Source organism: Drosophila obscura, unplaced genomic scaffold (assembly GCF_018151105.1).
Source record: "Drosophila obscura isolate BZ-5 IFL unplaced genomic scaffold, ASM1815110v1 contig_179, whole genome shotgun sequence".
Classification (NCBI taxonomy): Eukaryota; Metazoa; Arthropoda; class Insecta; order Diptera; family Drosophilidae; genus Drosophila; species Drosophila obscura.
Window position 1 is genome coordinate 5432281 of NW_024542766.1, and position 15134 is coordinate 5447414.

Consider the following 15134-nt stretch of genomic DNA (forward strand, 5'->3'; position numbering starts at 1 on the left):
ACATTTTGTTGTACATATATCGCCCCGATTGAATGTCCGAACAAAACAAAACTAAGCATAGAGTCGCGTCGTTATGGTGCTGCCTCTCGACTTTCGTTCGTTCCGAAACACGTTCACGTCGTTCACGGCTCAAACACCTTCCGCGGAATGCTACCAACACGGCCAGCTGATGTTCAAGAACTGAGGTGGTAGGCGGTACGACACGGGCTCTGAATCGTGGAAAAACGGAAAGACAAGAGACCCACAACAGATACTACAAGACGTCAATGGCATGGTATATTGGTATGTAAGGTATGTTCTGTGGAGGCATTAAGGGAGATGTGAAGAACTCAGCGAGGAAACTCTTTCATGGTGTATTTTAGATACGTACGATTGAGTCCTCCGATGAGTTGGATAAGTGGGCTAAAAGTGTACGCGTGATTTTGGTGTCAGCCTTTAAAAAATAATTTTATTGCACAAAAAATAGCTGAAGAATATGACATAAAAATAATCTTATTTTAATTTTTGCCATACATCCCAGATATGTGGGAATTTTATTGAATTTTATTACATTCAAGAGGCCAATCGCAGAGTTGTCCCTACCTTTAAGATAAATATACCCTGGACGTCGTTACTTCTTGTGGATCGTGCACTTGCGCCCGCTCTCTTACTCTCTCTCTCTCTCTCTCTCTCTCCATACCTGTCTTGCTCACCTGTACGAAGCAGAGCGAAGCCAAGCAGCTGATTGTGCGTGTATTGGGTTCCACAACTTGAGGATGGCATTGATAAAAAAAACCGTTGAAACGGTTAAGCGCGGCATTCGAAACGGTTAAGCATAAAATATGAAAACTACAGACTCTATGGGAGGGAGTTAGTGGGGAAGGGATATTGAAGCGCCACATTTATAATTGTAAATGTAAATAAAATAATCTTCCAACAACAACCGACAATTTTAATAAAAAAATTGTGAAAGTACACATTCGCATCCTCAGAATTTTACGACACACACATGGAAAAGTAAAAAAATCGATACATACAGCCAAACCAATTAAAAAATAAATCTACAGAGTCCGATAAGAGGAATACGTAACGTACCGTTTTACGGAATGTCCATCAAGGTTTATCTAAATTAAGAAATACCTATAGTCGTGGCCAAGTAAATTGGCCCTGCGGATCTATATAAAAACGGTTTCCACAGGTTCCAACAATATCAGTCTAGAAACTGTATAGCTCTCTATCATTTCGAGATGGTTTGGCTTTGGAGTCTTTTCATTTTGGGAATACTAAGCTATGGAGGACGTGCAGACAACGGAGATGGCGATCAAACACCCACCATTTCTACCATTTCTACGACTATTAATGACCCAACTACACCTGGATCATCAGACAGTACTGCTTCGACTCAAGAAATAACCCCCAGCACTATTGACCCAACTACACCTGGCTCATCAGACAGTACTGCTTCGACTCAAGAAATAACCCCCAGCACTATTTCTACGAGTACTACTGAACCAACTACACCCGGATCATCAGTTAGTACTGACACGACCGAAGGCACAACAACCAGCACTACTATTTCTACGCCCGCTGCTACAAGAGATCCTCCTACAACACTACAATCTGAAACTACTACAGAAGATCTTGTCACCAAGCTGGATAAAGTTGAAACGGCTAAACTACTTGAAATACTGCACTCCTGTGAGGGTAAATACAATGGCAACACGGAGTATGCTGGGTGGATTAGTAGTGTCCGTGAAGCCAGTAAATGGGGAAAGAACAAACTAAAAGAAAAGATGGAAATTCGCATAAACTTTGAGACCTACAATGCCATTCGCCTGGACTTGGAACACAAAATCGAGGAACGCATAGATGAGCTTGATTTACTTATACCCGATCAGGAGCGGGATAGCAGTTGCGCAAAGTTCTATTTAAATCAAAAGAGTCGCCTTAAAAAGGCTCTAATCCTCACTAATATCCAAAAAGAGGAAAAGCTGACGCAAAACTCCATCGAGTGTCCGCATAGTAATGACTATCCTGATTATTATTATTATAACGATTATCCAATTGATTCGATTGAGTACTACCATAGCGATGAATACAACGATGAATACCAGTGACCAAATGGTACTTTGGGTAGAGAAAGTTCTCTCGAGGCAGAAGAAAGTAAAAATATATATATTAAAATGTGTTGAAAAACTATAAAGAAGTAAATGAGCATTGATAAAATATAATGATGTATTTTTTCTATTATAACGAAAGGCAAATCCAGTAGGCCGACTATAGTCGACTATTGGATTGTCATGCCTTTCGTTAAAAATAGTCAGTCGGAGCCCAGAGTCTGTTCAACGTATGCCGTCGAGTGTTTCAGACATTAGGTCGAGTTGGATGTGTCCAATGAACTTGTGTAGGGCGATTCGTAGATGATCTGGTCGCTCTCCAGTTGCGATCCTTCATTGTTGTATTGCTCGTTCTCGACTCCAGACCCATCGTTGGTTCTTCTTCAAAACGCAATGGGTAGTGGAATCCCGACCCTTCATTGAAGACCAGCTTGTCGTCTAGCAAATCGGCTGGTGCATCGAGTGCATCGTCAGTGAATCACCCGGAGCGGAACCAGACGTCGACTCAAACGAATTCACCCGGCAGACCAATCTACATGGCAACTTTAATATAACCTAAAACTACCCGAACCCTAATTGCACAAATCTTCAGTAAACAAAAGTACGTAAAAATTATTTTAACAGTTGTGTGGCAGTTTTTGTATGCTTTGATACTTCCTGTATGTCAGTCTACTCATCTCAGCAGAAAAATGTGCTATGAATAAATTAGGCTTTAGATTCCTATTGGGATCTAAATCGTAAGAATTCAGTTAAAGCAGGGCCTATCCTTATGCTCCGATAGCCGACTGTAGTCGGCCTAGTGGATTTGCCCTTTCGTTACAATATAGATCGGGGGTCGGCACGGCCCTATCTATTGTGCTTAGGAAAAGGTGCTGCTCTGCTGCTGCGCTGTTGGGACCAATACAATTATCCGTTTTGCCTGCTGTATACACACACACACAATCACACTGCAGAACATTTGATTGTGTGCGTGCCGACCGCTGATATAGATACATATGTGCTTAAAGAATAAATAGCTTATGAAAGTAAAGTTACAGCCTATCAAATCGATTTTATACACCAAGAAAATCCAAAAAGTTAAGGCGCTAAATATCATAATGAGAGTTTCATTTGAGAACAAGATGAAGTTTTGGTTGATAGTTCATCTGGCAAGCTACCGTAAGTGAATGGCCTTTACAAACTCATTCAAGGCTTATAAGTGGAATATTCTATTGCCAGATTTGGTTATTGCTCAGCTGCCTAATGTGCAAGACCATAATCCACTCTACTATGCAAACCTTCAAAGCAACAATTCGATAGAGCATGGAAAGGTCGTCCATCTTCTTATCGAAGCAATCAAGAAACTGGCGGAAATCAAAAGTGCCCCATCGCAACATGGAGGATATCCAACAAACTACCCTTGGGTAACATCACAAAAACCTGTTAATCCATGGCCTCAGTGGCCGACAACTCATAGTTGGTGGCCAACAACTCAAATTAAAAATTCCAATTGGGCAACACCACAACAATCCAGTGTTGTACAAGGACATTTTTCGACACCTTAAAATTGGGGGTTGTATCCAGCGCCTCCTTTTCCAACGTACCCACCAAACCCACCTCAAGCAAACCTAGTACTTGTATTACACCTGGTGGAACTACTATTAATATATTTTTACTAGTAAAAAGAAAAGAAGGATCGATAAAAAGCGAAAAAAAAGGAGGATCGAGAAAAAGCGGAAAAAGAAAAGAAGAAACGAGAAAAAGCGGAAAAAGAAAAGAAGGATCGAGAAAAAGCGGAAAAAGAAAAGAAGAAACGAGAAAAAGAGGAAGAAGATAGAAAAAAACGACAAAAAGAGGAAGAAGAAAAGGCCACAACCTAAAGCTAGAAGCTTCTGATGGTACCTCGGAAAAACTACGGTGTGCGTTGGCTCAGTAACCCGCGCAATCGTTCTTCTTCGTTCATAAAGTAGTTCATTAGTCGCTTCAATTTATACAATCGCGAGCGTCTGGATTTGGAAATAAAAATCAAAGCCCGTATAGTTGAAGTCCAAAACGTCAAACTTCACGATGCGACAAAAAAATGCCGAAAGTTTTATCAAAATCAACTGGCCAGGCTCGAAAATGCCATAGACAACAATAACCTAGACAAAGTATCTAAAATAATAACACTCTCAGCTGCTTGCCCTCAGAAGAAGGTTTATGTTAAATTTGGATATGATTTTTATGATTATGATTATTTTAATTATGGTTAAAAAAATTATGGATGATGATTGATGAGACGTTACATAAAAAGCCTCGAAATTTGCGAGTTGAGTAGTAAATTCAAACTAAATTTAATTCTTAAAATCAGTGGTATCTCCACTTGTGTGTTGCTTGGCGTATTTATTATACTCGTACTCTAAGAGATAAGGGGTATATTATATTATAAATTAAATAAATTATATATATTCTTGATCAGCATCAATAGCCGAGTCGATATAGCCATGTCTGTCTGTCCGTCCATCCGTCTAGACTCTAGAGCAACCAAATTTGGTTTCCAGACTCATGTGATATCACACTGCCTCAAGTGTATTTCAAAATTTCGCCCCGCCCCCACAAAGGACCAAAATCTGTGGCAGCCACAATTTTAAAGATACGATAAAACTATAAACACACTGTATCGTAGAGAATGACCATATCTATCAGATCTACCGAATCTGACTCAGATCGGATAATTTTCAGTTGCTTCCCCCACCTCCTCCAGCGCTGCTGACGCTACTCATTTCTTTCTCGCTCGCACACACTCTACCCTGTGCAATGCGCGACCTTTGTTCGCGTAGTTTCGCGTAGCGGTGTTAGCGGACATCGATGTTTTCGATTTTTTCAAAGCAAACATCGATGAAGTGATGATGTTTTTTGTTTGAAGTAAAAATGATTTAACGTTAAAAAAAAAGCTTGCGTAACTATTTCTATTTATTGCTTTTTGTGCCAAATAACTGTTCCGAAATTAGAACTTTTCAGAAACTAGAACCATCCCAGGAACAAAGTGATCCTAAAATCCGAACTCCGATTTTATTAAAATTTAATATAATAAATTTAACATGGTTAAAAGTTTTGTGGCTCATTATGGTTCTTAATATGCAATATTCATATTATAAATACGTTTTTACCCACATACCGTCTGCTTCGCCATAGAACATCGATATTTACAAAAAATTTAAAAGCATCGATGCATCGATGTTTTCATCGATATTTCTCGACCTCTACTTTGCGGAGAAGATGTGGAATCTACATTGTGTATGGGTAATCTCGAGAATGTAGATAGATATAGATAACAGATGTAGCAAACAAATTTAAAATGTAAAATATTTTAAAATTCTACATAAATCATAAGCTCACAAATTTATATACTGACTGAGCACGGGTATAAAAGTAGAGTCCCGTCCACAGAAGCGAACATTAACATGTTCATGCTTGAACAATGATTTTTAAATGAACATGACTAAAAAATAGTTTCACGATAGTCCCTTTTTTCATATCGAAGTGAATCAATTAAAGCCTTTCAAAATGGATTTAATATGCCACAAGATTCGAACTCATACCATAGTTACCAAGAATTCCGCTTACATTTGAGTTTTCTTTAAAACAAGATGAAGCTATTGTCTGCAATTCTTCTAGCAAATGCATGTTACTGTAAGTGATTGATACTTAAAAAACCGTCAAGGCGATGGCTATAGCTGTCATTCCTTGATAGATTCTGTTAACCCTTCCCAAATCGATCGAGAAGATACAAGAGAAATGAAATCCGATGCCACAATGCCTGATGGAGTGATCATCAAGTGGAAGATTTGCATCGTAAAGTCAACCAGCAGAGAAATGGCTACTAAAAGTGATACAAGTAATACTATAGGTACACCTAAGACTTCTACTTTCGCACCCCCACCAAAACCACATTCTGCACCTCCACTACCGAAAGAACAATCGGATGGTACAATACCTGATGGACTGATCATTAAGTGGAAGATCAGCATTAGAAAGTCAACCCTTGAAACTACTCCAACGACAGAAGAACCATCTCCTTCAACTACAACACCATTAGAAGAACTGAAAAGACCCACGAAAGAAGATAAGCAAATATTGAAAGAACAAGAAAATATCGTCAAGCTGCATGCAATGGCCACAAATAGATTGCAGAATATTCTCAACCGTTTCGAGAATAAATGCGGTTCAAACATGGAACTTTGCTGGTGGATTAGTAAGGTACGCTACGCCAGTAGATTGGGAAGCAACCAACTGAATGAAAAGAGTCAAATAGAGCTCATGTTTCACATCTACAATCGCCGGCGTCAGAAATTGGAGTACGATATCGAATATCGCATAGACCACGTCAATGGCCTTCTATTCGGAGAGTACAGGGATAGCAGTTGCTTTAATTTCTACCGAATGCAGCAGAGAACTCTTCAGGAATCCCTTAATCTCACGAATGCTCACAAAGCGGAAAGGCTGACGGAAAACTCTAAAATATGTCCTTACCCTGACTATGATTATTATAATGAGAATTTTAACGTATCCAATTATACCGATACCGCTGAGGATGATGATTACGCATATTCGGACTGAAGCGTAAAGGAATAACATCAAACAATAATAGCCTCTAAAATCGTTTGGTTACGCCTTAAGAAAATCTATAAGCTAAGATTTAAATATTCCACTTATATGTAAGTTTTCCTTAGAGCAAGATGAAACTTTTGTTGACAATTCTCTTGGCAAATGCAAGTTATTGTAAGTGACCTTGACCTTTTCGAAAAACTATGGCATATACATATGTACCTAACATTCTTTGATAGATTTTGTGGACGCTGTGTTGTCCAAACCCCACATAAGTCGACAATACAACAAGGATCTACTACCCAATAATGGTCCCATTTCGGATGAGCCCATTATCGAGGCTCTACGACAGAGAATCTACCAAAAGATCGAAACGGTCAAGTGGAAGGGTCACCTAAAGTCCTGGGTAGATGTCGGGGTTCATCTGCTAAATGGCCCCATCTCGAGAATTAAAGAGGCGGTCAATTCCATGGGATACCATCCCACATATGAGCAGTTAAAGGCCAACGGGCGACAGTTTCTATGGGAGAAGACACATCGGGCCATAGATGTAGTGTGGGGAAAGCTTTCCTGGCTTTTGGGTGTCATACATGCCAAGATATTGACTACCCTCGAGCAAAAAAAGGTTGGTGGATAGTAGTTATTGAAGTATTGAAGTTACAAAGGTTCTCTGCTTTTTTTATTCAGAAACAAAACGCTGAACAGATGGAAGTACTTGAGGAACCGCAAAAATTAGATGTATATAAGGACTATGAAGAGTACATGAGGGAATCCCGAAAGTAATGTGGAATTTCTTTACTCTCAGAATATGTATATGTATCTGGTATATCTGCTACATAAACTTTAATAAAAGGAAAAATATTTACTATTTTCAGGCAATTTATGGCAATAATATGTAAATTATTTTTCTTCAGTTCTCATACACAGGACGTGTATTTCTTAGGCATTAGTTTTTGTATTCTTTGGCATTAATTATGCACGCGACATTTAATGTGTTGTTGTACTCTTGAGCATTCTATTTTGAAGCTTTCTCTTGTGCTTCTCGATTCAAGCATCGATGTGCCACGTCATGTGTGAGCTATGGCAGTAATTGGAAACAAGGACGTGCCCCAGCACTGCTTGATGGAATGTAAATTCTAAGTTGTAAATACTCCAAACTTAATTAAAGATAACCTGTGACTAATCCCACATACAACTGTGACCTGGAAAACTCTATTAAAAATGTAAATTCCTGTTAGACACAGCCATCAATCATTTCCATTCACGAGAGCCAGCAAACAGAAGTCCCCACCAGATCCTCAACTGAGGAGCTTGCAGATTCCAGCAATCCAGAGGCCCAGGCGAGCTACCATTCCTGCAGCTGGATGAAAAAATCATGGCATTCAACCCCTAGGAGAATGGCTACGGGGCACGGAATAACCTAGAGCTCGAATCAAACGCTGACGATGCCGACGTGTCGCAAGAATTCCATGCGGATCCATGGAGCAAAACTCCTGAAAAAACCGGGGATGAAGGATGACATTGCCGACCGCGTCTGGAAGGCCATACTCTGTGATAAGAAAAAGCTAAAGAAGCTCAAGAAGAAACTCGCCGAACTATCCGATTCGGATTACTGCGAAAGTGACTATGACTGGCTTCTATTTGGCTTATATACGGAAATATGCGAAGGCATGCTTGCTTTCATTACCAGTCTATGGAGAGGTTGATTCCAATCAGTTCTTTGGTGTAATAAAACTAAAGACTAACTAAAGAAACTAGAGACATTTTTGTACACATACATACATATGTATCTTCTAAGACAAATGAAGGCAGGGAAAATACTATGAAAAATTCGGAATGCTCGGCCATTAAAGATAATCTGTGACTAATACAACATCCGAGTGTGACCTGGAAAACTCTATTAAATATTTAAATGCCTGTCAGACACAGCCATCAATCATTTCCATCCACGATAGCAAGCAAACATAAGTTCCAACAGATCCCCGCAGAAGCCATGTCGATTCTGGTTGCCATTCTTCCAGCCATCCTATTAGTTTTTTATGGACTTCCAATCCATTCCCGTTCCATTTCAATTCAGCCTTTACTAAACCTGAATGATGTTTTGACAAATAAGATCAAAAGGACGATGGAGGAGCTTGCAGATTCCAGCAATCCAGAGGCCCAGGCGAGCTACAGAAACTTAGAGGAAGCTGTCGAGCTGCCATTCCTGCAGCTGGATGAAAAATTCATCGCACTCAACGACTACGAGAATGGCTACGGGGCACGGAAGAACCCAGAGCTCGAATCAAACGCTGACGACGCCGAAGAGTCGAAGGAATTCCATGCGGATCCACGCGGATCAAAAGACTTCGAGAGGAAGGTTTTAAAGATCCTTGAGAAACTGGGGCTGTACAAAAGTTTTGTCGAACGCTTCTGGAGTGCAGTATTAAAAGATAAGAAAAAGCTAAAAAAGCTCAAGAAGATCCTCGAAAATATATCCAGTGAGAGTTCAAAATTTAATTACTGCGATAAGATAAAGCCTAATGACGATGACGATGATGATGATGACGATTACTATGACGATGACTATGACGATGACTATGACGATGACGATAGCAAAAAAAGTGAATGCAGCGCCTTGATTGATGCAATTACCAGTATATTTTAATGATATTTAAATCAGTTTTTTTGGTGTAATAAAACTAAGGAAACTTGATAGTTTTTTTTTATACATACATATGTACATATCGTCTAGCGCAAATGAAGTCAGGGAAAATACTATGAAAAATTCGGAATGCTCGGCCATTAAAGATAATCTGTGACTAATACAACATCCGAGTGTGAACTGGAAAACTCTATTAAATATTTAAATGCCTGTCAGACACAGCCATCAATCATTTCAATCCACGACAGTTCCAACAGATCCCCGCAGAAGCCATGTCGATTCTGGTTGCCATTCTTCCAGCCATCCTATTAGTTTTTTATGGACTTCCAATCCATTCCCGTTCCATTTCAATTCAGCCTTTACTAAACCTGAATGATGTTTTGACAAATAAGATCAAAAGGACGTTGGAGGAGCTTGCAGATTCCAGCAATCCAGAGGCCCAGGCGAGCTACAGAAACTTACAGGAAGCTGTCGAGCTGCCATTCCTGCAGCTGGATGAAAAATTCATCGCACTCAACGACTACGAGAATGGCTACGGGGCACGGAAGAACCCAGAGCTCGAATCAAACGCTGACGACGCCGACGAGTCGAAGGAATTCCATGCGGATCCACGCGGATCAAAAGACTTCGAGAGCAAGGTTTTAAAGCTCCTTGAGAAACTGGGGCTGTACAAAAGTTTTGTCGAACGCTTCTGGAGTGCAGTACTAAAAGATAAGAAAAAGCTAAAAAAGCTCAAGAAGATCCTCGAAAATATATCCAGTGAGAGTTCAAAATTTAATTACTGCGATAAGATAAAGCCTAATGACGATGACGATGACGATGATGATGATGATGACGATGACGATAGCACAAAAAGTGAATGCAGCGCCTTGATTGATGCAATTACCAGTATATTTTAATGATATTTAAATCAGTTTTTTTGGTGTAATAAAACTAAGGAAACTTGAGAGTTTTTTTTATACATACATACATACATATGTACTAACATATGTACATATCGTCTAGCGCAAATGAAGTCAGGGAAAATACTATGAAAAATTCGAAATACTTCACACTCCATTAACGATAATCGCGTGACCCCCAACTCCACCAAACAACTAATTCACTCAACCACCAAAGTAACCTTAAAGCCTCGCAAAATCTATTAATATTTAAGTGCCTGTCAAAAACGGACACATAATTCATTTCTAGCCACGGGTGCCAAAGGGGCTTTAAAATGCCAGAGATCCATAGAAGCCACACACAGAAGACACCACCGATCCAGAGAAGTCACAACCGATCCGTAGAGACCACAAATAGAAGCCATGATTCTAGTTGCTGTTCTACCAGCAATCCTACTGCTCTTTCTGGGACATCCCATCCATGGAGATCAGCCTGTGGAGCCGCTCAAGCGGCTAGATAACCTTGTGACAACCAGGATCAAAGAGATCCTCAAAAAGGACGCCAATTCCAGCATAGCCGGAATCCTCGAACGCTACAAGAAACTACAGGAGGCTGCCGACTGGCCCTTTGCACAATTAGATGAAAAAATCAAAGCATACAACAGCTACAAATCCTATGAGGACTCAACCACTGTCGATTACATCACCGATTCGATCGAACCGTCCAATGTGGCTCTACGCAAAGGCAACTTGGTTCAGAAAGTTTCCCAAAGTACCAAAGATGCCAAAATTTTCCAAAGAAGAGTTGTGAGGATACTCAGGCGTCTGGGGATCTATAATCCAACTGGCAAGCGCGTCTGGCAGGCCATCTTCAGTAATGAGAAAAATCTAAAGAAGCTTAAAAAGAAGCTAGATGCCATAGATGATTCGAAAGAAGATGATTCCGATGACGATGACAACTTGTGGGACTTTATCTTTAGTTTCTGGTATTAAGCTCCGAACATTTCTACATTGTTTTTCTTTCTGTTTGTCTCTATAAATAATTAAGTTTCGTTTCAGTTTCAGATTCAGATTTATTTTAAAATAAAGCTCTACATGCATTGAATCTGTGTGGTGTCTCTCTCTCTCTCTCTCTCTCTCTCTTTCTCTCACTGTCTCTGTCTATAGACTGCCTTTTGTGCTGTTGTTTTCCAGTGATTTACATGCGGACAAAGCCAATTGACAGCTGGCCCCCAAGCCCAAAGGAGTGCAGAAAGAAACAGAGAGAGGGAATGTTGTCAGAGGCAAAAACAAACAAAATGCATTTAAGTGTGCCGGGTATCCCATCCCCATCCCCATCCCCATGCCCATGCCCATACCCCTGGTGGGACCCCACCAACCACTTAGCCTGTCTACTGTATGGATCCAAGGGATAGGGCTAAAGCCAGGCTCCTTCTTGGACATTTCACTATCGTGTGTGCGCGCGTTGAAACAAAAAAAGTGTTGGCGTGCATCCTGGTGCAAGATCAGCCTAAGCCGGCTGCAACTGGATGGTTGCAACTGGCAAGAGAGGCGCAGATGCAATCGCCAGACAGTTGCCCACTCAGCAGGCACCTCCAGAGCTCCTCTGTTGTTGGGACTGATGCTGCTGCTTCTGCTGCTGCTGCTGCTGCTGCTGCTGCCGCTGCTGTCGCGTTTCGCGGACAGTTTGAAGTTTAACAAGTTGTCGAACTACGCAGATCCGCAGAGTAGAGGTTTTATAAATAGCCCCAGAGATGCGGAGTGGCTGTGGAGTTTGGTATCTAGAGTCTACAGTGTGGAGCAGTGGAGTCTCTGGGTGTCTGGGTGTCTGGGCAGAGGTCACAGACGGAGACGGTACCTCTGGCTTTCGGTTTCTATCTCGTGTCATAGTTTTGGCACTGACCGCCCTCCGGTGCGATTTATTTCTCGATAATAAACACTTTTTGCCATATCATAAGCGGGTCATCGCAGTGGGCCTCTCTTTTGTGGGCCAGACAAACAAAATCCAGATAGAACGGTGTAGCAAGAAGATTAATATTTGAGTTCTGCTTGGGTGATACAATCTGTAGCTAAAAGTACTCTAACGCTAGCTCTATAGATTCTCGAACATTCCGCAAGTCAGAAGCAAAGCCCTGACAAACCCATCCGCAAACTCACGGATCGAAGATGCTGCTGCTGCTGCTGCTGTTCAATCGGTGATAAATCATTGGCTGGCTGGCTGGCTGGCTGGCTGGCTGTGCTGGGCCCCAGCGTAGTAGCAAAGTAGAGCGTTGACATGGGAGCAGAAAGCAACAGCAGCATAGACCGATCCAAGAGCGAAATGCCAGGCCAGTCTCCGAGAAGAAAAATGCGCACAACACGGAATTAATGTCAACGGCATTAGAAGATTGACAACAAACACAAGGCAGAAACAGCAGCCACAAAGATACAAAAAACAACAACAGCAACAGACACAGCCACAGCCACATAGCCACAATCACGGATCGTCGATCGTCAATACCGATTGATCATGGAAAGAGAAATTGTCAGCGAAAACGGCAATGACAAACTTCTGACAATTAAAACCAAGAAAGGAACATGACAGCAGCAGCCGCCATGGCGATTGAATGCTCTATGGCAATAAATGGAAATTATGGCTATGCTTTGGGTTTTCAAATCGAAATTATTCGGTAATGAAAAACATTCGAAGGCGACTCTAATCATAATGGGGAGATATAAGATTTTAAGCTTTATCTAGAGCCTGAATTTATTCAGAGTTTGGCAAAGCCTTAAGATTCTATAAATTTATTTTCAAACGTGTTGATTAGTTCACGGATATATTTTCTCTAGAAATTGAAGATGCAAAACTTTCGTAGCTATTTAACCCTATTTATAGGAAGAGTATCCAAAACGTTTGACTGCCATCCATGCTTTAAAGAGAGATAGATAGAGAGAGTCTATGATGTACCTGTGTATGTATCTGTGTGTTTCTCTGTGCAGTCAATGATTATGAAAATCGATAGTCAGCCGTTGGTTTGGGTTGGGTTGGGTTGGGTCCTGGGTCTTTTCTGGCCCCGAGCTGAAAACTGTCGGAGCTGTCGTTGCCTGCTGTCAGTAGACGTTCCTTTTGGCCCCATGAGCAGCCTGGTGGCTGACTTGGCTGACATGTGATATTTAGGCATTGAGGCTATAATTGCTCATCAAGCGAGCCATCATAAAGCGGCCTCCATATATAAGGTGGCAGCGCCAGGACTTCTTGCCTGCACTTGCAAAAATGCAAAAGTTCTGGATACTATTGGGTCTGCTGCTGAGTCGTGAAGCCCGGACCAGGGTCTCCTATCTGCCTGCGAATGAGTCGGATGTGGCCATAGGTATTTCGGTGCATCTTTAAGATGGAATTCTGCTAAATTCTACCCTGCTTTCATTCGGCCAGCTCTTTCGCAGATCATCAATGGCCTGAGGCCACGTCCTTTGGCCATTCTGGCCCTGCCCTCGTTTAGTTTGATGAGTGCCTGCTGCGAGAACGATCAGGGCATCCGGGTGGATGACTTTATACAGCGCCTCCATCGCCTGTACTACAAATCGGTGATCTTCAACAACACGGAACTGTTTTTCCAGCACATTGAAGCGAATCTCCAGGGCGCCATCGAGTGCGTGAGTCTGATTCTGGATGAACCCAAGGAGCTATCCGAACGGATACAGGAGCGTCGTCTGGCCCATCGTCTCAGCCTGTTTATCTTCTACTGGGGTGCCCGCTGGCCGCCCACAGCCAGTGCCATGAGCTTCGAGGAGCCCATGCGGGCGGTGGTCATTACACGACCACGCCAAAAGGCCTTTCGCATCTACTACAATCAGGCGAGGCCCACAAGCGATGGGGAACTGAGACTCGTGAATTGGTACGATGGGGATAATCTGGGACTACAGAGAACCCCCTTGCTGCCGCCCGCAGGATCGGTTTATGCCAACTTCGAGGGGAGAATCTTTCGTGTGCCTGTTTTTCATGTATGGAAGATCAGAGATTGACTGAGGACGCCCTTATAGATATAGCTTCTCCTTTTTAGTCCCCTCCTTGGTTTTGGGTCAGCTATGGCCAGAACAGCAGCGACTCCAGCGAGGGAGAGGGCTCGAGCGAGGCATCGGGAGAGATATCCGGCGAAACGGGCGACAATCTGGAGTGCAATGAAGTCAAAGTGACGGGAGGACGTGATCATCGTCTGCTTATGCTGCTGGCAGAGCGCATGAACTTTCGATTCGAGTATATTGAAGCGCCAGGACGCACCCAAGGATCGCTCAAGTCCGATGATGCCAAAGAGTCGAATGAGAGCTTTACAGGAGGCATAGGACTGTTGCAGAGCAGAGTGGGTATCAGATCCAAGACGGCAGACAAACTTAAACCCAAATAATACTCTTTACCATTTGGCAGATGGCAGATTTCTTCCTGGGCGACGTGGGCTTGAGTTGGGAGCGTCACAAGGCCATAGAGTTCTCATTCTTTACCCTCGCTGACTCGGGCGCGTTTGCCACACATGCCCCGCGTCGCCTCAACGAAGCGTTGGCCATCATGCGACCCTTCAAGCAGGACATTTGGCCGTATCTGATACTCACGATTGTTTTTTCGGGTCCCATTTTCTATGGGATCATAGCCATGCCCTACATTTGGCGACGGCGACACGTCAACCTGGATGTGGAGCAGCTGGGTGAGCTGTGCATCTACATGGCGTACATCAAGGAGATTACACCCTGTGTGCTGAAGGTCAAGCGGCGCAGGGTACCATCTGCACCCAGGATGCCCGAGCAACTGTTCGAGAAGTGCATTTGGTTCACGCTTCGATTGTTCCTGAAGCAGTGTAAGTGGATCGATCGCATCTGGATCTACTGGAAGTGATGGCGCCATTCTGTTTGCAGCCTGTCAGGAGCTGTACCATGGCTATCGGGCCAAGTTCTTGACCATCGTCTACTGGATAGCCG

At 42.4% G+C, this 15134-nt stretch overlaps 4 protein-coding genes across 4 annotated transcripts; all 4 read left to right on the plus strand.

Moving 5' to 3' along the window:
* Positions 1-1183: 1183 nt before the first annotated feature.
* LOC111082907 lies at positions 1184-2204 on the plus strand. The gene is made up of 2 exons (XM_041592467.1): positions 1184-1388; positions 1455-2204. Exons 1-2 carry the CDS (start codon positions 1227-1229, stop codon positions 2094-2096), a joined length of 804 nt encoding a protein of 267 aa, XP_041448401.1. The 5' UTR covers positions 1184-1226; the 3' UTR covers positions 2097-2204.
* A 3441-nt stretch (positions 2205-5645) lies between these two features.
* On the plus strand, positions 5646-7541 carry LOC111082920. Its single transcript, XM_041592466.1, has 4 exons — positions 5646-5747; positions 5809-6836; positions 6902-7287; positions 7350-7541. The coding sequence occupies exons 1-2, from the start codon at positions 5705-5707 to the stop codon at positions 6672-6674; spliced, it is 909 nt and encodes a 302-aa protein (XP_041448400.1). The 5' UTR covers positions 5646-5704; the 3' UTR covers positions 6675-6836; positions 6902-7287; positions 7350-7541.
* A 2961-nt stretch (positions 7542-10502) lies between these two features.
* On the plus strand, positions 10503-11274 carry LOC111082901. The gene has a single exon (XM_022379144.2). It carries the CDS (start codon positions 10611-10613, stop codon positions 11178-11180), a length of 570 nt encoding a protein of 189 aa, XP_022234836.2. The 5' UTR covers positions 10503-10610; the 3' UTR covers positions 11181-11274.
* Positions 11275-13440: 2166 nt separating this feature from the next.
* LOC121403960 (ionotropic receptor 40a-like) lies at positions 13441-15051 on the plus strand. Its single transcript, XM_041592415.1, has 5 exons — positions 13441-13537; positions 13600-14168; positions 14228-14276; positions 14358-14524; positions 14590-15051. Exons 1-5 carry the CDS (start codon positions 13441-13443, stop codon positions 15049-15051), a joined length of 1344 nt encoding a protein of 447 aa, XP_041448349.1.
* Positions 15052-15134: the final 83 nt, after the last annotated feature.